At 35.9% G+C, this 22,277-nt stretch overlaps 1 protein-coding gene across 5 annotated transcripts in view; it reads right to left on the reverse strand.

The window, feature by feature from the left end:
- col14a1b (collagen, type XIV, alpha 1b) overlaps positions 1 to 22,277 on the reverse strand; it is a 139,630-nt gene that overhangs the window by 63,753 nt on the left and 53,600 nt on the right. For all 5 annotated transcript variants that reach the window (XM_028035230.1, XM_028035227.1, XM_028035225.1 and 2 more), the window contains 9 exons: positions 20,828 to 20,973; positions 18,101 to 18,230; positions 14,484 to 14,623; positions 14,206 to 14,332; positions 13,982 to 14,121; positions 10,603 to 10,735; positions 10,445 to 10,489; positions 9,528 to 9,673; positions 3,290 to 3,419 (listed from right to left, as the gene is read on the reverse strand). In XM_028035230.1, coding sequence (XP_027891031.1) covers positions 3,290 to 3,419; positions 9,528 to 9,673; positions 10,445 to 10,489; positions 10,603 to 10,735; positions 13,982 to 14,121; positions 14,206 to 14,332; positions 14,484 to 14,623; positions 18,101 to 18,230; positions 20,828 to 20,973 — 1,137 coding nt within the window. The remainder of the gene's footprint in view (positions 1 to 3,289; positions 3,420 to 9,527; positions 9,674 to 10,444; positions 10,490 to 10,602; positions 10,736 to 13,981; positions 14,122 to 14,205; positions 14,333 to 14,483; positions 14,624 to 18,100; positions 18,231 to 20,827; positions 20,974 to 22,277) is intronic.

Consider the following 22,277-nt stretch of genomic DNA (forward strand, 5'->3'; position numbering starts at 1 on the left):
ATATATATATATATATATATATATATATAGAATCAACTGATTCCAATTGATGGAATCAATTGATTCCACCTAGAATGTTAAATCTATTTAATGTGAAAGGATTTTTTTACATAGTAAACCTGCCACTTTAATAAGGACATGCAGACATTTATTTGTGTATGTTAAGGTGACATTTCCTCCAACTGGTAAATGTTTCTCGTTAACAAGGGAAAACTGCTGGCATAGTTTTAGCTAGTTCAAAAAGAACAGCTGTATGACTCTGCAAAGTTGGATGAGAAATATCATTTCTTGCAAATGTTACATGAATAGAAATAAGACCAAAACCAGTTAATAAATCCATAACTAACAGCTTAAACATGTACAAGACGATGATATTTCAGAAGCACAAGTTCAAGCTGGATGTTCTCTCTTTTGTATAAAAAATAAATCCTTATTATCATATCACACTTCTTGAACACAAATGCAGCATTTACAGAATACATTTTTCATAAAGGAAAACAGTGAAACTGCTGAGAATCTCTGACCAGTTTGCATTTTTTTTAATCACTACCGAAAACTATAGAGTGTAGTTTATTCTAGTTCTTTCATCACTGGAGTACTTGTCCTAATCGCTGAATAACCTCAGAACTTCTTCAGCTATTCAACCCATTCCACAGTGGATCAAAAGCTCAGATTAGTCGGCCTCAGCTGTCATTATCTATCGTCGGTGTGGTTCTAAATACCCAATCACCCCCTCTGCATTCCCTGTCATGCCTCCCTCCGTGTCAACCCCACCCCTCGCCGGTTCAGATCCCAGATTACACCGACTCCCCTTGTCTCATCATCTGTCTTCACTCTAAAAAAAAAAAAAACAGAAACTAATGGACCCCCCTCTCTGCATTCTCTGCCATTTTTCCTCAGGGGATCATCTCATCCCTCACTTGCTAACAGGAACCATTCATCATCACCAAGTGTCGGAGACCCGTCATTTAAAAATCGGGAAAACGTCGTTAAGGCCTGCTAATGTGTGTAATGCGCCGCTCAGGGAGAAGCAATGGGATGGAGGGGAAAGACAAATGACCGGAATTTGGAGTTACTTTCTAGCTGAAAGTCAAGTGTTTGCTCTGTGATGCACATGCTGACAGCCAAATCATTAGCTCCCACTTGAGTATTTAAAGCAGAAAGTCGCATTTAAAAAAGATAAATAAAAATCTTGCATTTTGGTCTTCAGCTCCACAGGAAAAATAGTTAATGTAGAAATTTTAGCCACAGAAACTGGCTGCTACCTTTCTGTAGTCACTTGAAATTGTTTCGGGAGTAATGAGCTGATAAGACTTTAACAGTTTGACAAAATTTGAAATGTTCTCCCATTGTTCTTACTTTTAAGTGACAGTTTTTAAATTAACTGTGGTACTAAAGGGTTTCTCCATGCATTCAGGCTTCACGACAGAAATAATTAAGTTTAATTAGATTTTAAGAAAAATTCTTTGTCTAGCAAAAACAACTGCTTACTTGTTTCTGCTAATATGTTACTTACATTTCCAAAAGTCTAAACCTAAGTCCAAGTGACAACTCTGAGGTGAAAACTCATCTCAAATCATTAAGAATTTAGTTTCCTATTTAAGTGTCTAGCACAGAAACTCAAATTCAAAAAGTGGGCTACAGCAACCATTTTCCGTTTTTTCAGTTAATGTGATTAGCTTCTTAGTCAAGCTTCTGCTAATATGCCCCCAATACATCACTGCTCTCATCATATGAACTCTGTGTAAAATGTGGACACATTCCAAAAAGGCAGAAGGTTTACAAGATTAGTAAATATTAAACATTTAGTTCAATAAATGCGTAGGAAATAATGAACTAAAGCATGTTAAAACACCACAGTTTACTGAACTTGGCTATAGTTGAGTCAGATTTCTAAAGCACTGCAGGGAGGGATTACTAAAAGCCATTGCAAGAGGCTGCGATTTCAGCCAGATGCAGTTAGTTAAGGTTATATTAATATGGGGGCATTATATAACAACCTTATTCCTGGCAGGGTCCCTGTATATGTGAATGTGTTAGTAACTTCTGGAAGATAACAGCAGATGCAGAATATCAGTTTGTAAGGTACCTATTTGAATGTGAAAACCTTTTTTTAAGCAACTGGCTTGTGGTTAATCTAGTTCTCATTTCTTTTCTCTGTTTGAATAGTCACACACCGCTGAACATGTCCCTCCAAAGCCCCGGATATGTCTGAACATGAGGACTGCTTAAACTGTCTGCTGACGCATCTTCAATCAGACAAAGCTTAACTTTTGACATCAGCAGGTGTTAAACATGCACCCAAAGTGAAACCAGATCAGGCCTGAGCAGTGAAATATTTTGATTCTCTATCAGCAAATGAAGAATAAACATTAATGTGAACGAGGAATCTAAATTTCAAGGCACGTTTGGTCATTTCACTTTATCAAATAAAACCCCAAAGACAAAAAAAAATCCTTGACCACATTTTTAACCTGAAGACGAAAATGGCCCTTCAGAAGCTCATTTTTACAAAAATAACTATTTTTACCATTTTGTCTACAGCTCAACATTTTTTTTACTATATTGTTTTATGTTAGCAACATTATGCACATTAAAGGTGCTACCATGCATCTCAAATAATTCTGAGAGTTTTGCTCACTTACTTTTATATAGATTATAGTTAAGATTCAGAGATCCCCATTCACATATTAAAACGTAGTTAAACATATTGTGCATGTAAAAAGCAATAGCACAACAATAAATCAGAATTTAATAGCTTTAAAAACAAACAAAAAAACTTCTATTTGGGTCTAATGTTCTTCTGTCTGAATGCTGAATGCCGGACAAAATTCAAATTAAACTTACTGAAATCTTTCTTTTGGTTTGACCAAATATTCTGATGTTTAAATAAATCAGAGCTAGGCTATGTTAGTTACTGAAATCCTTCTTAGGTATTTATTCTTCATTTCCGTTTATATTTCTATGAACTATGTTATGCCTTTTAGTCTCCAAAAGCTCCACTGCCTTCACCATTTTTCTCGGTCTACAGCTCTAAAGGGAGTATACTTCTGTCTTTAACAGGCTTTTCACAGGAATCAAGTTCAGACCATGACTGCTACAGAGTGGTCAGGCTGACCCAGAACAAAACCGCTCGATTGTTCAAGGGTGTAAACCTGAAATAAAGTGCATGTGAGGAAGACAGGCATCATTATCAGTGTGGTTGTATTGTTCCCACAAAAACAAAACACAGGATTGATTTTCATCAATGTACAGATTAAAATATAGCAATTTATAACTTAAGACTTACGTGTCCGACCCATTTGTGAGGATACCGGGCCATCTCCCTCATTGTAAACAGGAATCACGGTGACTTTGTACTCTGTGTCTGAAAGGAGAGGCTGCAGAACCAGGCTGGTTTGACCTGAGGGCACCGTCCTCTGAAAGCAGAGGAGGAAAAAAAGATATTAAAATCAAACTAAAGCTGCAAACATGATTGGTAAAATATCCAGATACTGTCTGATCTTTTGTTACAAATTTAAAAAGATGTAATCATGTAATTTTTTTTCCACACATGCTCAAAAATAGAGTAAATGATTGCTTTGTAAATCTTCATGTTCAACTAAAAACGTTGACATGTTGCGTTAATAGGTTACAGAAATACTCAAGAAAGAACAAAAAGGTAAATAAGTCTAAGAAATACTGACAACCAACTGCAAAAAAAAAAATCAATCTTAACCCAAGGTTAGCTTGTGAGAGTTGCTACTGTACGCTTTTAGATTTTGGAGATTGCAGAAGTTAATTGTGTCTAGGTTTGTTCTCATGAGTGAAGCTGACCTTTTCTTAAAGCAGATCTACAAATGACTTATTCATCCTGGTGAAACTTTTTCCTTGTGCTGCAGATGAGGTAATCTGCCTCTTAATCAAATAGGCATGTTTTATTTATGCTTCTCTTTCCTTCTTTTTCATTCACTCTATCAACTTCAGTTCATGGGTCCCTGGTTTCCTATTACATCTTTTGGTCTTCAATTAAACTTTTCCAGCGGTACTTATTACTGCATTTTACTGTCCATCTTTGAATCAGCAACTCAAGATGTAACATCAAATTCAATTTCCATTTGAAATGTATTTCTCATTTGGAAAAACCAAATTGAGAAACATCCTGTTTTCATCTAACAAATAATTCGTAAAATTGGACAACAATGTCAGGCTTTTGCTGAGTGATGTAAAACCCAAAAGCTTCTATGTATATTAGGTGGATTTTTTGTGATAGAGTAAAACATGGCGTAGTTATGTGCAATTGTGAATTAAGAGCAATGTGTGTATTTGTAATAAGCCTCAAAGAGTCAATACTTGGTAGAACTAACTTTCTCAGCAATTACTGCATTTGTTGTTTTGCAAAAGCAAAAACCAAGGAGAAATCAATCTCTACACACAAAAAAAGATACCTGTATGTAGCTGTGACTCACTTTCAGATTCCTCTGTCTGCTCTGGCCATTAGAAGTCTTTGTCTCACCCTACCTGAGTCTGCCAGTTTGCATTCAGGGCATGCACAGTCTGGCCTTACTCCATCTGCAAACTTTTTTTCTCCATCTCTAAAGAAAAGTCTTTTTCAGACGTGTCATTCAGACAAACACTGAGAGCCTTGAGGATTCAATTTTGGCTTGGTCTGATGAAAAAGGTAGCAAGTCTCCAAACTGTCAAGGAGCTACACTGCCAGAAATAAATCAAGTCTATATACAAACCTCATTTTGGCGACACAAAATTATAAATAAATAAAACTATAATTATTCAAATAAGTGTAAAAATCTCAAATAAACCCAATGTTGTGTGGAATTTAATTTAAAGTATAATGTACCTGCAGTGTTTTCATGCCACATTAAAAAAAATAGAGGAAGACCTTGTAGAGTATAAAGAGTAAAATTTGTAATTAAAATGAACACATAAGTGAAATTGTAAACATATGAAGGGGATTCAAACCCTGAGAGGAAAAGCACTTTCTAATTCATAAAGTTTCAAGTTACCAGCTACAACTTTCAACAACACTGTGACTTTGTTCATGTTAGGTGGTAGAATATGTTTGGCAAATGAAAACCCAGACTTTTAGGCATACAGCTTGAAAAATCAATCAAATTCTTGCCGAACTGTACAAGGATCACAGAATACCAATCCTTGAAAAAATGACTACATGGAAATTGAGACAGATTAGTTCAGTTTCTTACTTAAAGAAAATAGAAGAATAACAAGTTCAAGGAGGTGAAGATCTTAAAGAATTCCTTCAGGGAACAAAATAAAATAAATAAATGTAAAAATGACCAAAAGGGATTTTAATGTGTTCAGTATGAAGCTAAGCATTTCTAAAAATCTGCTAAATCTGCCCACACCATTTCATTCAATCAATGTTTGACTAAATAACCAGTATACCTTCAGTTTTTCCATTCGTCCTTGCCAAAGTTTTTAGCACCTCAAACAACATTTACATGCAAAGTGAAAATAGCCAGAACTCTGTTTACACATACAGAAGTGCATTTGATGCACGAAAGCCTTTGTTTATTGAACACTGAATTTAGCGGTAGAGCGACTTTGGTGACTTAAGCATCACAGCTGCCTGCGAACAGATGGCTGCAAAGTTGAGTTACCCCACAGTTAACCGCCACACACTGACATCTGGTTAAACAGTGGCAGAGACAAAACCAGGATTTAAATTTGGATTTGTTGAGGATGTGAGGTTTGTGGTTTCGGGGTGGCAGTGGATGTTCCACATTCCCTCATAGTCAACAAAATACAACTAGCTTCATTTGGCATGTTGATGCCTGAATAAGTCTATACTGCTTTTGCAAAGCTGTTACATGCAAAAATGTTTTCTTTAAAATGAAAAAAATGCATCTTTTATGTATTTTATAAACTTAATAAATTGAAGAATTCACCAGTATAAAAAAAACTGAAGGAATGTTGACATTTAGTTTTTGTAAGGTAAATTTACACCGACTACCATGATCTTGAGACGTTTTCTTTACGACTGTACAACCCAGACAAACAGACTGAAGTGTAGCAGCATGTATACTATTTTAATGTAATCTGAACTACAGTTGTTTGGCAAGAAAATACATTTGTTTTGAAGGTTGTTTGAGTTGTTTAGGCAATTGCTATTCGCAAGGTGTGGAAGTGGTAGTCTGCACAGATCATAAAAATTCAAGGGTAATATGGGTGCAGAGAAAAGGCAGCAAAACAAACTAATGCAATGAAGTTGCCAGCAACAATCGTCACTCCAAGGACCCCATGATTTCTATAAACAAAAGTGGTTGGCAAAAGGTAAAAGACAACTGCAGCCAAGCTGACTTCATATTTTAATTAACTAAAAACTTGTAATTATTATTTTTGGGGGGAATTTCATATGTTGAGTCAAAACTTTTTGAGGGTCTTAGAGGGGGAAGTTTCAGAAAAAACAAGCAATTAAAGTTAACATGTTCTTTTGATAGGTATCTGCACTTAATACATAATTTTTTCATAATTTGAACATTTAGAAAAGCATTTCATGAAGTATTGCGTCATTGTTCAGTTTTCCATGGTTTTGTTCAGTGGCTTGTGGCTCACTCAAAGGGAACACTTGTAGGAAGCTGTGCAGTTGTTTTCCCAAGGTCTTTAGACAGTGTGTGTTGAGTGCAGCACTTGGCGATTCATAACCTGACCGGACTGCCAAACGAAGCTCCCAGCTGCTCGCACTTTGATAAGAGATCTCATTTACCAAGCTGCTGGTGTGAACAGCTGGCAGCTCTTTATTGTCAGGATGAAAAGCTGCTGTGGGACCTGCGTCCAGAGCGGACCGCCATGGTACGGCATCCTCTGCTGGGGCGATGCCACAAATCAACACTAACAAACACTCAACTGCCAGTTCAGACTCATTAAAATATGATACACTGTCCAGATACTGGACAACAGTTACCATGACATGAAGTGCACACTTCGATATAAAGCTAGGACAAAATACATGGTAGGGCACTTAGGTATTAAGGCTATAGCATAAGAGGAACAATTCTCTATTTGTCAGCCACACTGGCTTTCAGCGTTTTTGTGTTTTTCTCCTAGATTCATGCTTGTTTTGCTGTTTGTGTTTGGCTTGCTTCCACTTATTCTTTCTGTCTTACCACCATTTGGATTTATTCATTTAGGGTCATTTAGTGCTTAACTCTGCTTTTTATTCTTAAGTTGTTATTGAAACCATTTTATTTTGCATCTATGAATCTAGCTACCTTCCCTTGGGCCCTTCACAAATCATACATCATGATGCTTTAGTTATTAAAGAAAGATATGATTTTTATTTTTTAATTTTTTTATAAAATTGTAATTTGTGATGAGATTAGTATTTTTGTCGAGGAAAAAACACAGTGGTTAAAGCGCTCCCTATTTACTTGCAAAAAAAGAGTAGAATATCTTAGATTAGTTAATTTATTCAGTGTGGACAAAGTATTCCCACATTAATTATATTTTTGTTTAAATCACAGGCACTCTTAGCAATACCTTTAAAAAAACAAGCTATTTTAATTCAGTTGTATGATCAGTGTGTTTATGACCTTTTAACTATTAACTCATGACTTCATGCTTTGTTATACAAATACAGAGGTGGCTTCTTAACCACTCTTAAAGACGCAGAACAAAAAAACATAACATTCAAACCAGATGTGCATTTATGTCAGGAAGTGGCAACAAGAAATTACCAACTTGCCTAAACTTCTCATATCTACAGAATACTGTGAAATAACTTTAGTCGTGACAAACAATGGCAATCTGTAAAGTGTGTTCTGTGTAGAGAAGTGCGAGATCAAAGTCAATTGAAAAATGGTTTCAATAATCATAAATAAATGGTTTACAGAAGGTAGCTTCTAAATTTATATCAGAAGAAAAATTTAAACAAGTTACAAAAGAAATTAGATTCATTTTCAAAAACTGTTGCAAACTAAAAACTAAATTCCCTGAAGAGTTTGCTTAAGCAGGATTATGATATGGGGATTTATCACTTTCATTACTGAATTTTGAACATATTCCTAGGAAATTTGGCAAGCAAAACATTGGCCACAGTTTTCTTATCACTCTTTGTTATGAATCCTATGACTAATATGACTCTGGAGACCCTCTTCTGACATTACTGAAGTATTTCCTTATTTGAGGTCACAACTTTCTGAAATGAACATCCAATGACAATGCTCAAAACCTGAAATCATTTTCTTTTGTCCTTAATTAATTTTTCCAACTTCTGCTGAGTTACAAAGTCAAAAAGATTGCTGACTTCATACGTTTATATTGGTATCCGTTTTCTGTTTTATTATATACCTGTCAAAAATGCTGACATGAAAAAATCTAAATAGAGTAAACATCCACATGGCAGAACTGTGTTTCTGCATCAGAGTTTTTTTTCTCCAAGTCTTCCTGCTACACTTTGTCTCTTGTGGCTCATTAGAGTGAATCCAGTCACTCTCTCCATTTTTCTCAACATCTAATCAAACAGAGTCTTTGATGATCTGACAATGTTTTCATCATTATCTTCTTCTCTATCACAAAACTCTGTGTGAAGAACTGCCATGAACTACAGCAACATTTCATCTCCCCTTCCACTTTTGTTCCCAAAAGAAGTCTGTTAAATTGAAGGCCTGCCATGCATTGGGGACTGACTTTTTATCAACCCCTCTACAGCTTTTAGTGCTTTATGTACAGTAACAACAAATGACAAGCATTTTACATTTGTCCTTTACTTCAAAAATTTCAGCTTTAGTTAGTCCCACAGCAACCAGTTATTGCCATGCTAAGCTCTTCATTTATTGGTAATTCTAGACAAAAATAGAAAAAGACCCCAAAATAATTACAGTACATCTTTTATTGTAGATTCATATTTTGTCTAATATTCACAAACTAAAATTGTATAATAACCCCAGACTTACTTTGAGTACAGCTGACCTCCAGTATTAGTTGTGGGGGTAAGAACCACAATCACCCAGGAATAGATAACACTTAAAAGTTTATTTAAGAATGTTTATTGCTGCCTATTTTAATAGCTCAAACACCAAATATACCATAATGTGCATTAATACGTATGGTAGAAACCGTATCGGTAAAACCACATAAGCTAACAGCTACAGTCTCCCTTTCAGGGCATCTAAGAAAATGAATGTCGACCCTCGATTGTTTTGCAAGTGCCACCAAATAGTGTCAAGTGGGATTGAATCATATTTATGAAGCAACCCATTCATCTGATCAGGGTAAATATTCACAAAGAATTTGAGGTTAAAAAAAAATCCACCTTAAATTTATTTGAACACATAAATATTTTACCTTTGGTGACAGCATGTTTATTTTGTTCTGTCAAATATTCTACGTCTGTCTAGACACATTCATACTTCCTGATAACTCAGTGCTAACCCCATTTGGAGCCACATAATGAAAATAAAACTGGTATCTTCTGTTTTCAATATACTTAGCAGATTATATCATTAATAAAAGTCCAAAAAAACAACCAAACAACAAAATTAAAACTAAATAAGAGCTGTCTTCCTTACCATCTCCTGTGCTCTGTCTCCCCTGGCACTGATGTAGGTCAGTTGATAATGACGGACATTTCTGGAGTCCACAGCCTGCCACGACACCCGCATGCTAAATGTGGTTTCTTCATCGATCTTCAGGTTCTTCACAGCATAACGAGGTGCTGGAGGATCAGGAACGGAGAAAAGAAAATATGAATAAATAAATGAAATCGCTCAGCAGATCAGAGTCAGAGAAACTCAGTGAAGCACAAAACTGTCACATTGTGAGATGGAAGAAGATGATATCAAAATCTTTTGACATTTAATTTACTTCAAATTCATATGGGTGTCTTGGTGATATCAAGACCTTTCCCTGCAGAAGGTATCACAAACTTTCATGATGGGAGATAAGCCTCACATCTAAAGATGTGGAAACAGATTTCAAATAGAGATTGAACCCAAAAAGCTTCTCACCAGATAGCTTTTGCCTGATGTTTTCAATAACCTTCATAATATATAAAGCTTCTTATCATGTTTTAAAAACTAACAGATCCCAGTGACACTGTAGAAAATGTGCATAATTAAGAAAAGGATACATGGTCAACAAAATTGAACGTGTGCATTTAACTTTGATCATCTACCCTATCCCTATTGTTTTATCCTTTACTTCCTCCACACTATTAAGCAGTTTTTTATTGGTCTTCCACACAAAAGCCTAATAAAATACAATAATATTTATGATCATAAACAAGATAGAACTTTAAAAAGATCAAGGGGAATGCATAAATTTGTAAGACACTCTATGGCAGATGTACATGAAGACATTATAAAAAGTCTATGCTCCAAGAGGAAGTATAAAGTTAATAATCAATAAAAAATGGAAAAAGGAAGATCTGTAAAGTAAATTAGTGTGAAAGGAAATTAAAACAGCACATAGTGGCTGAAAGGCTTACTTAATGTCGTTGTAGTTGTTGTAGCAACTGTAGTTGTCCTCTTAGCTGAAAATGATGAATACTGAATTTATTTTATTGAAATCAAGATAATCTCACAGAAATTGAAATTTGAAAGTGTAACATTTTTTGAATATTTCATGAGAAGTTTTTAAATTTACCAGTGGTTTCTATTAGCACCACCTCATCACTCTCCTCCTGGTTTGCGTAGATAGCAGCCAGGAGGACTTCATATTCGGAGGCGGGTTCTAGTCCTTTAGTCAGATAGGTGTTAATGTTTCCATTCACCAGAACCTGAAACAAAAACATGAGAAACTATGATTTAGATGCTCTTAAGCACAGCTAAAAAGCCAAAGAAGATCAAAAATAAAACGTTAGTATTATTCAGGTACACTGAATAGCAATTTAGAAAAAGACACTCCTCTTTGAAATAGCAAGAACATTCAGATTTTGGTTTTATTAGAATCTAGCAGTAAAATCAACCATAAAAGTAGTTTTAAAGTATGGAAAAACATTGGGAAAAGGAAATTATGCCATTATTTTCCAGTTTTGTGGTGATATTGTTGCTACAATTAAGTGACTACTAACCTGAGTCAATAACATTTATAATAGATGAGGCCAACTATAATATTAGCCTGCAGGGTTTTCATGAATCATACTTAAAATGTCCTTTAGTCAAGGAAATATTTTATGCAAGCAGTCTCTTGTGATTTAGCACACATTGATTTTGCAGTGAGGTCTGTGATTTGATTTATTGTGCAGCAATTTTTTAGCGAGGTTAAAAAACAAAAAAAGCAGCAGCAGGGAAAAAGTGAAGGGCATTAAAAATAGTTACTTCCATAACTTCAAAGCTTAAAGTACTAAAGAGAATAATAATAATATCTGCCTTCAACTTGGTCTATCCATCACAAACCAACCCTCTGCATAATCATCATCATCAAAAGATCTCTCACTGGCTGCTTCATCGTCCTTAGTTCAACTTATATCAGCTATTAGATGAAATCATCAGAAAGGTCGGCTCGATCCAGTGGAGGTGACAGAAAAACAAAAATAACATTACTGATGGACAATGTCTTTCATCCCATGCTCGAACCTGTTGCTGAACTGGAGAGTTTCTTTAATCACAGACTGCTGCATCCTTAGCGCCATAAGTGTTAAAGCAGATCCTTCCTATCAGCAGCTGTAAGACTTTAGAACCATCATTATTCCCCACAAACAGAGATTTGTTAAATGAATTTAATCCTAGACTGAATGACTAAATGAGAAAAGTCTCATTTGAGAAAAATCTCAATGAGTAAATTGAGTCACTGAGACTTAATTTAGTCTCAATGACTCAAGTCAATGACTACGTCTTTACATCATTTAAAGACGGATGTAAAAACTCTGTCTTTCCGTCGCTAACGTTGTTTGTACAGTCTTTCCAATTTCACATTCTTTCCGTTATTTGAACAATTTTTACACTTCTTGTAGTCATTTGTTTTTCATGCACAAATAAACAGATATATTAATTTGCTTTTCTTATTTTTCTGCTCAGTTACAAATTTCTTCAAATTGGAAAATGCTATTTATAGCAACAGTATTTTATTATGCTTTAATTTGCTCTTACTGTACAGCATTTTATTCTTATTTCTAATTTAGTATTATCATTTTCACTTGCCTTTCATTTTGCTGCTGGTTCATCTGAATTTCCCACTGAGCGACTATCATAGTCTAACTATCCTTCCTCTGCAGGTCCTAATTATATCACTTCTGTCTCTCTAACAGCTCCCCTCACTTAACACCTCTGACTCAGCCTCCATAGATTTTGTTAATGCCTTCATCTCCAAGCCTCCTCCAGACCCCCAAACAGCTCTCACTACCATCAGGTCATTCTCCCCTTTATTGATGCCACTCTTCTCCATCCTGTCTAAAATCTCTGATTAGTTTTCATGATGCCTTCTCATTGTTCTTAATGGTTGACCTCACATACTTAAACTCATCCACCTTCAAAATCTCCACTCTTTCTGATTTTGCACTTTCACTTGTAACTTCTCATTCAAATACATGTATTTTGATTATAAATAAAATAAATAATTAGTAATGGGGCGTGCCGTGGTGGCGTAATGGTTAGCACGACCCGTATTTGGAGGCCTTGAGTCCTCGACGCGGCCGTCGCGGGTTCGACTCCCAGACCCGACGACATTTGCTGCATGTCTTCCCCCCTATCCTTCCCCGTTTCCTGTCAGTCTACTATCATATAAGGGACACTAGAGCCCACAAAAGACCCCCTGGAGGGGAAAAATAAATAAATAAATAGTAATAATAAGACAATCATATTAGTGGATTCAAAATACTGGAAGTCCTTGAAAGCTGAAGGTCTTTATTTAACAAAGGGAAATGACTGAAAACATACTTAAAGGAGACTATAGAAAAACCAAAAATGAAATAATTAAATTTTCATGTGAAACTTTCTTTTGTTAGTTCTGAGCAGTTGAATCCTGTTATTTTGCTGAAGTGAAATGTAAAGCTTTTAGGGAAATAAATGGAAAGCTGCCAAATCACAAAGCTTTTCAACACTTTGATCATTTCTTTATGTTTGAACTCCATAAAAAGGTGCGCTACTGCTAGGTTTCAAAAGTGTATTTTTTTCATCTAATTTCTGACAAACTTAAAAGGAGTATCATTCAGCAAATCAAAGCACATCACAAACTGAGGAACGTTTAATTGCATCTGGGCTTTCATATGGAAATATTCACTTTGGCTTTGCAAAAATCTCCAACAGATTGTTGCAAAGTGGTATCCTGACCAAAAATGTAATGCATTTTTTTCTACTAGAAGGATTTTATGATGCAAGCATAGTGACACAGTTGAGTTGAAAAATAGGTGACCATTTTCCATTAGCAGCAAGCTTTCAGAGGTAAGCTTGCTGCACATTAAGAACCTATGTCTGACTAAATATGAGCTTGTACATAAATCTTAATTATCTGCTACATCTTGGTCTTAAATTATACATTGAGCTGAGATTAATTTCACTTATCTGACAGGATTTTTTAAAAAATAAAGAAAAAAGTTGCAAAAATTCAGGTGGAATGTTTAATCTGGGCAATAATAAGGAAGGATTTAAATTATTCATTCCTCTTCATCAACTAGGTTGTCATTCAAATCAAAAAAAAAAATTTGAATAACATTTACCCGAAAATAAACATAGCAACTAACAAGTCAGTAAAGATGAATAAAATATAGGAATAACTTTAACGTTTAACATTTTCTACTATAATTAGCTTTTTTTCACACATTTATCTATACAGGGATAAGTATTAAGTAATTAAATATTATATTATATTAATAGATATGCAAAATAAAATTTAACAAAAAATAGATCATAAAATAAAATAATAAAACAAATAAAATAATGGAAAAGTAAATTAAATGACACAGTAACCCACTATTTAATTTCCAAATTGAATAGTGGAAATAATTTAGGATAATACAAAAAAATAAGATAAAATAAACTTGCTCATTAATTTCAGGTTTGATTAACAATGAAAAAGCTCATCAAACCTCCTTGCTCTCTCCCCCATCGGTGGGTGTCAAGGTGAGTCGATACAGCACCACATCAGAGGCGGCGTGTTGCCATGACAGCCTGAAACCATCTGAGGAGATATCACTGCTTTTCAGATCCATTGGGTCTGGAACCATCTCTACATAAGTAGAAGAGAAAAAACTGACTATCAGTCTCTTTACATTTTAAAGGGTTCTGTTTTATCCAAAATGATAATCCCTACTTGTGGTGAAGCTTTCGGTCACTGCTGGAGCTTCTCCTTCTTTGTAGACAGCAAAGACCCCGACGGTGTACTCCGTCAGGGAGGTCAGGTTTTTGAGCAAATAACTCGTCACAGCACCAAGGTCCACCTGTGCAACACATTCCACGCATGTAATTTAATTTGAAAAGATCTACATAGGTCGGTTTTGTTCTTTATTTGCCTGGAGCATCAGGTTAAAAGTGAAAAACAAAAGTCTTGCTGGCCTCCTTGAGAAGTTGGGGTTAGCTGAACTAGCTCACCTCAGTAGTTTGGACTCCGCTGGTCTTGACGTACATGATACGGTAGCCTCGCACCAACTTGGAAGGGGAATCCCAAGTTATGCGAACTGAGCTGTGGTCCACATCTTGGAAACGTAGGTTACTTGCTGGGATGAGTGGTACTGAACAGAAAAAAGATCATTTGTGAATGGAAACTACTTTCTGCTTTAAAATATTACACTAGATGAGAGAACACAAAACATTTAAGAAAAAGCTCAAACTAAAAATAAGAAAAGACTTGCTATCAATCATCAAGCTAATTAGGAAGTCAGGAGCAAAAACATTAACACAATCATGACATCTAACACAGAATGAGCTGCTGATTTTACATTCTCTGTTTCTCTCACACTCTCATGGGGTTTATAACAAGAGTTATTGGACTCCACTATTTTAATTATAAAGTGGACTAAACCTCATTACATCACTACCACTTACATCACTACCACTCCCTGAGGCTTCATTCCAACTTCATCTCCTGCTTTAATTCTTCCTCTTTCTCTTGGAAGAACTGCAAAGGTCTAAAATAAAATGTCGTGCCTGTTGTGGTTTTAAATTCAGCGTGGAAAACTGATTTAGTCCGATCCGTTGGAACTTTTCTGCTTCGAATTACTGATCTGTTTTCTAAAAAAATGAAAAAAAGAGGAGGAGAAAAACCCTGATTGTTCTCTCCACTGCTTCACCTCAATTATACAGAGGGTCACAGCAAAGACAAACCAGTAGAGAGATAGAAGAAAAATGAGCCAAGGGAGGAGATACTGCCACTGCTTTTACTATAAGTTGTGCCTCAGTCAGCAGGATGGAAAATTAAAAAAGGTGGAAAGATAGGAAAGTTTGCAAAGTTTCATAATTCTTGCTGGTTTGCAGATGCTTCCTTAAATGTCACTGCAGCGTACTTCTTCTTTCCAGAAGGAATCATTTTTATTTTTAAAGATGGATAATTTTTCTGTATTGGGATTTTTTTGTACTTTCATAAAGTACAGATAAATCCAGTGTTCCTTCTTTAATTATACACCAGATAGTTCAGGAACTCAGATCAAAACCCAGACAGACCCAGAAGGAAGGCACAGAAATTAATGATAATGGGTGTGCTGAAGTGGCGCAGGGGTTAAGCACAATCCATGTATGGAGGCTTTACTCCTCCATACATGGAGTTTGATTCCCGGCCTGGCAACCTTTGCCGCATGTCTTCCCCTTCTCTCATTACCCACTTTCCTGTCAATTAACTATCAAATAAAGGCCACTAGAGCCAATAAAACCTTTTTTTTAAATTAATGATATTCACCTCTTTTCTTTTAACTAATTTTCTCTTCAACAAGTGGCATAAAATGTATATTTTCCATAAGTAGTCAGTCATTACTTATTCGCAGCACTTGTATTGTGTGTCATCAGATTATGTGAAAATAAGTAGAACCTTGTTGATAGGTGGATAAGTGATAAAGATATTCATTTTGTGTTTATAGTTTGAATACATGTCATAATGGAAACAAAACACAAAATCCTTTCCTCATATATTCACATCTAGCTTGAGATCTTATTTTGAAGCACTGTTCTGTTTACTCTCCGTTATACTGCATTTTTATCAAGGTCATTTGCATCTGCTTTTTACACAACAGTGATCATCAGAGTGCATTATGGCTTAACAATGGAAGAGATGACAGTCCCTCATTTTGTCAAGTCTGTTAGCAAAATGAGGGATGAGAGGCTTCAGGGAGATGTGGGATCTGAATGAAAAGAAAAAATAAGAGCAGATTAAACCTCCATCATGCGGCATCATGACGTATCATGCAGCGTCGTGATGCGTCGGTGACAAGAAATTTAGCTTTTTGATGATTCTAATGATACATCTCAGCGAGGGTGGAAAGAAACCACTTGCATTACTCACTCACATTATTGCAATTAAGCATAATTTGTCTGTACTTTGTACTTTTTTTACATTGCTTACCAAACCCAAACTTTTAGTTGAATTTGTTTTGTGTAAGGTAGAAAAAACACCTGAAAGTTTATGTAGAGAAGAGTTGAGTAGGACCTCAAAGATACAAAATAAGGTGTTGCTTGAAAAAAAACAACAAAAAGAAATCGCTAAAATGGTTAAGGAGATAACCGCACAGCAAATTTAGTTAATAGAGAATGCATGCCTTCTGCCTGGAACAATATCTCATGAGAAGTCAACTGAGAAAGCTGTCAGTCCCTTCCACTGAAAAAACACTGCATATATGTAGCTGCAGGACTTGACAAACATTCCCTGACTTAAAGCCACATGCCTCACTCCTTTTTGGAGATGCAATAAAACACAAATTAGTAAGAATGGTAAAGATTTGGAGACAGTTAAACAGGAACAGACTCTAATCAAGGCTCAGGATGGAGAGCCGCATGCAGGAAATATCTGGGAGAGAGACAGCTGGACACAGATTTAAGGATAGGAGACTGATAGCTTTCTTTGTTGGTGAAAAAAGTAAGTGCCAGAAACGTGACTTGAGCATGACAGTTTCATGCTCAAGTCAATAAAAAAAGTCAAAGATGGTGGAAATCTAAAGTAAATATCATTACATCTTATTCCACTGATTAGAAAATGTTCAAGTCAAGACTAAAACCTAATCAGGAAAATGTATCTGATGCAGCGTTTGGGTTAGAAATTTAGCTTCCTCTAATCAAGGTCCTACAATTCAGATATTTATACAGATCTGAAAACAAGCTAAAATTAGTGAATTCAAGCGTGCTTCATGCATAAACGGAAGTCTCTTCCATAAGTGATTTGATTTCTTTCCAAATGAACAGCAGGCAGCTGCAAGGAAAGTATTAAATGACTCAAGTAGAGTGAGGTGCACCAATAAGAATTAAAGTAATTTGAGATGAAGGTGATAAAAAGCAGTAAGAAACCTTTTATTAAGTAAATTACATATAGATTACCTGAAGTCTAATTCTTCTATCTTTTACACGATTTTACCTTGAAGTTTTGCAGAAAGACTCATTCAAATTTCTTTACAGAACCACCAAGCCTCTCAATTAAAGCTACAAAAGATGTTTTACATACGACGTCCCGAAGTGTTATCTTAATATTCAATATTAAAGTGGTTTTGCTTTATTTGACATTTTCATTATTTTGATATTTTTGCAGATTAAACTGCTAACATTTTATTGACACAGAAATACACTACTTATATATTCATATTACTTGAATCTTTACTGTTAAGTCACATTAGGAAACTTCTCAAGGCAGTTTGCTGCAATGTATTTTTTTAGGGTATCCAATTAAAGAGGCTGAATGCAAGTATATGTTCACTTACTAGCATAGTTAGCCTATCCTACCGAGTATCAATTTATAATTTGTTTTGAAGCTTGTGATTGCAACATAAGCAAGAGGAGTATGAGCATTTTTGCACTGCAGCTGTGCCACAGTGTCATTAATAAGAAAATGTACAGAAAAATATTTGAACTATTAGATAAAAAAGTTGTGGGAAAATGAGAATCACAACTTATCTGTGGAATAAAATGTGAAAAAAAAAACACTAAATACTTTACATTAGCCAACAGAGCATGGACAGTACAGAGGATCTTCAAAGATCTATTGAAGCTTGAAAATCTTCCTGATAGAGACTTACATGTGGTCTGCTGGCTGGTCATGGGATCACTGGCCTCCTCTCCATACATGGCATAAACTGTTACAGTGTATTCAGTGGCTGGAGTTAATCCTTCCAGCTCCACCTCATTTACAGAATCACCCACTTTCACCTGTACGCACACAGACACAACGCAGAACAGTATGAATGCCTCTATCTGAAAACTAATGCCGTATTTTTCACTCCAACATCTTTTGACTCCAGTTTAAATTGTTCATGTTATCTCTCTGTGATTCCATCGTATCTATCCAACCGGCCCATACAATTCGAACAAGCATAGCTGTGAACAAGATATATTTAATGAAATGATTTCAGATACACAGCTCGGTCAGAAAAGCTTCAGGAGACTCAAGGTAAAATGAGACAATGTGAGACTCAGTAAGAAGGTTGAGAACTGACAACCTTTCGATGCAGCCACCCAGTCACATAATGAAGGCCTTCCAGCTTTTCAAAAAGATGCTTTCAAGGCTGCTGATTCAACATTGAGAGCTTTGAGCGACTAAATTATTTTTTTTTCAAAAGAAAATTGTTAAAACTAAAATGAATCTGTCAATTACAGACCAAAAACGGTTGTTCAGTTGCCTTTTTGTCTACGACCTGCATTCAGATGTAAAAAGTAAATCAATCATAAAAGATTTCATTTTAAACATGAAAATGCGATGAAAACACTGTATATTCTTTTCATATTCCAAACAGGAAAAATTAAATGATTAAATTTGTCATTAATTAACAGAAGATGGTGGAAAATGATAATAAGGGCATTGAATTATGAGCACTGGCCACATTTTTCTTTTAAAACTTCATGAAAAATGCTTGCACATTTAGCCTTTCTGTGAATCACTCAACAAATATTTAGTTTCTGAGAACTGCCTTACACCTGTGTTGCATGGAGTCAACAAACTTCTGGAAGCTGTGCAAGAGGTTGATGAATGATTATTTGTTCAACCCACAAGATCAAACATGGCTGTGTACCTTTAGAGTGGGGTGAACACTGCCAGAATAAACTCCGATCACCTCACATGTTTTGTATCTCATTAAAGTGTATACCTTATTTTAAACATTGATCTAACTCCAAAATGTAACTAAATATTCTAAAGACTTTTTCTGAATTACTCAGGAAATTTCAGAAAAAAAGCTGTTACATAGTTGATCAGAAATTCTTATATTGAGGAATTGCTGCACAGAAACAATTTCACCTGCCTGGTAAAGTAAAATATAATGGTTTTTAAGGAATCACAAGGTTGTAATTAGCATATTGTAAACTTTGCTCAAGTTTCTTGGAAGGCACAGTTCAGAATTTTTTAAATGGGGTTCACTGAATTATTTTAATATTGCTCTTCCCTGTAAATAACTTATTTTGCTTTTTGGACTTGAAGATTACGTCAAACACCTAATGTGAGATGGGCCAAGACCAAAATGGGCTCGAAAAAAGCTGCTATAATGACTGCAATTTGTCTATTTTGCTGCTAAAAAAATGGTAAACTCCTATGAGTATGCTTTCTCCAATTCCCCATTGTGCTTCACTCTGAATAAAATCTCACTTTCCCTCAGTCTCAAAAAATGTCCTCAAATAAAATCCCAAATCCCAGAAAGGGATGTCAGTGCAACTTGCATAAGCTGAAATCTGCCAAATTTTGGGTTATGACACTAGAACCACAGAGCCAGACTCATCTTGCTTCTGGAACACATCCATTCTCATGCTTAACTCCTTCAGGAATTGTTTTTATTGCCTTACACCTGCAGGGGAAAGGAAAGGCAGGAATAATGAGGTCTAATGGGAAAGGGTGAGTACAACTGGCTGTGCCTTTTCCACCTCTTATCCACCTCTGTCATGTGTGACTCATTTTCCAGAACTGCAGAGAGAGTTCATGATTTTATCATCCTTTTAAAATGATGCTCTGATGTGCTGAAAGAATCACAATCAGCCAGTGATTGCGGAGTGATTACAATTGCAGTCTTTCTGCTTTATTTTCTAACAGTTTAAGAAATACAAAATGGCATAAGAATTTGCTATACTATTTCACACAATGCATAGAAAAAAAATGAGAGAACAACAATTTCCGGTACCAGTGGCTTATTTCTATGTTGCCATTTTAGAAATGTGTACCTCAATATCTTCGATGAAATTGACTTTTTTAAAATAGAAAATAAAGGCAAAATATAGAATGTTGCTTTTGTACATAGAATGTACAATTACATTACATTACATTACATGTAATAAAATTGTATTTGCTATGTTTTTTTAATAAAATGTTCCTTTTCCTTTTGTTCACTCTTCCATCAAGTTTTATTTTTTTCTTATACAGTTTTATTTTCTTTCTTTTTCATCTCTCATCTCTCTATGAAGACATGTGATCACTATCGAGTTAGCTGATTGGTGGAGGGTTGATTGCTCAACCAGCAGCTGTATGTTCCTGTGAACCTACCTAGCATATATAGACCACATTATAATAATTAATTCACTTTGAAAATCATGTCTAGTCCAGGTTTTCACAAGGGGTACAACAGGTGAACATTACTCTATCCTAAAAAAGACATTTTAGACATTTACCCTTATCGGACCTGAAAAATGTAGCAGTTTTTAAGCAGACGATAACGGGTAAATGAGACTATAAAAAGTGCAGAATTGCTCTAAGAAATGTGTTGCTTCCATTTTTTTGTTTGCTTTATAAATTTTCTCATTTTCACATTTGGTGGACTGCTGTTTACCTCCTTCTCATCTGCAGCTTCTTGCTCAGTCAGCGGGGCGTAGAGGATCATGTACCCCGAAGCCCCCGCGGCAATCTTCCAGCGGACCCTCATGGTGCTGTGAGTGATATCGAATAACTCTAGGTTGTTCACTGTGGGCAGTGCCACTGCAAGACAAAGATACAGATCACACTGATAAATTTACCACTTTAAAAAATAACCCACTTTATAAATATGTTGATCAAAATAGAAACCAAATCAGATTTAATGACCACAAATCTGCACATTAAAAACCGATCCTTCATGGAAAAACGATCCTTCATGGCAATATCCAAATGCCATTAACTGTAGAGCAAGGTCAACCTGTTACTTAATTTTCTTTCTTGACCAGAAGGGAGGAATTTCTCATTTTGATAATTGAGCACCTATTACACAGGATAGATTGCTCTGGTGTGTGAGGATGATGCCTCATGCAACAGTTTTAGAATTAGACCTAAGCAAAACTATTTGTTGAATAGTAGGATAAGCCCTTTTATGCATAATGGAATTCCTACATTACATTTATGGTTCAATTTTAATGTTTAATACTTTTGCATAAGACATAAAGCGGGCGCTGTACCAGTCCGTCGTGGTGAAGAGAGAGCTGAGTCAAAAAGCGAAGCTCTCGATTTACCAGTCGATCTACGTTCTCACCCTCCTCTATGGTCATGAGCTTTGGGTCATGACCGAAAGAATGAGATCACAGATACAAGCGGCCAAAATGTGTTTTCTCCATAGGGTGTCTGGGCAATCCAATAGAGAGAGGGTGAGAAGCTCGGTCAACCGGGAGGAACTCAGAGTAGAGCCGCTGCTCCTCCACATCAATAGGAGCCAGTTGAGGTGGCTCGGGCATCTGGTCAGGATGCCTCCTGGACGCCTCCCTGGTGAGGTGTTTCGGGCACGACCCACCGGGAGGAGGCCCCGGGGAAGACCCAGGACACGCTGGAGAGACTATGTTTCCCAGCTGCCCTGGGAACGCCTTGGGATTCCCCCAGAGGAGCTGGAACAAGTCGCTGGGGAGAGAGAAGCCTGGGCCTCCTTTCTTAAGCTTTCTTAAGCAGATAAGCGGAAGAAAACGGATGGCTGGATGGATGGCATAAGACATATGACAGATTTTATTGTGATGATTAGTTTATGTTTAGTTTCTGCAAAGCTAAGTTTAATAATATTGTTTCCCAATTTCCTTTCAATTCCCATAGCAAATGCAGGGGCCTGTTACCAGTGTGGATGAATACAAAGATTTCAAAAGGCTTCAAAACCATTACATTTCTCTATATTATCAGTTCTATTTTAAGCAACAAAAAGATTACACCGAGATAATATATTTATATGGAAATCTGAAAATTAAGAGTCGTTTTTTTTTTTAATTAGGTGAAAAATAAGTTATTTTCTTCTTAAGCAACTGGATGTAAGTATAGTGCAGTCAAAAGTC

This window comes from Xiphophorus couchianus, chromosome 13 (assembly GCF_001444195.1).
Source record: "Xiphophorus couchianus chromosome 13, X_couchianus-1.0, whole genome shotgun sequence".
In the NCBI taxonomy this organism is placed as follows: domain Eukaryota; kingdom Metazoa; phylum Chordata; class Actinopteri; order Cyprinodontiformes; family Poeciliidae; genus Xiphophorus; species Xiphophorus couchianus.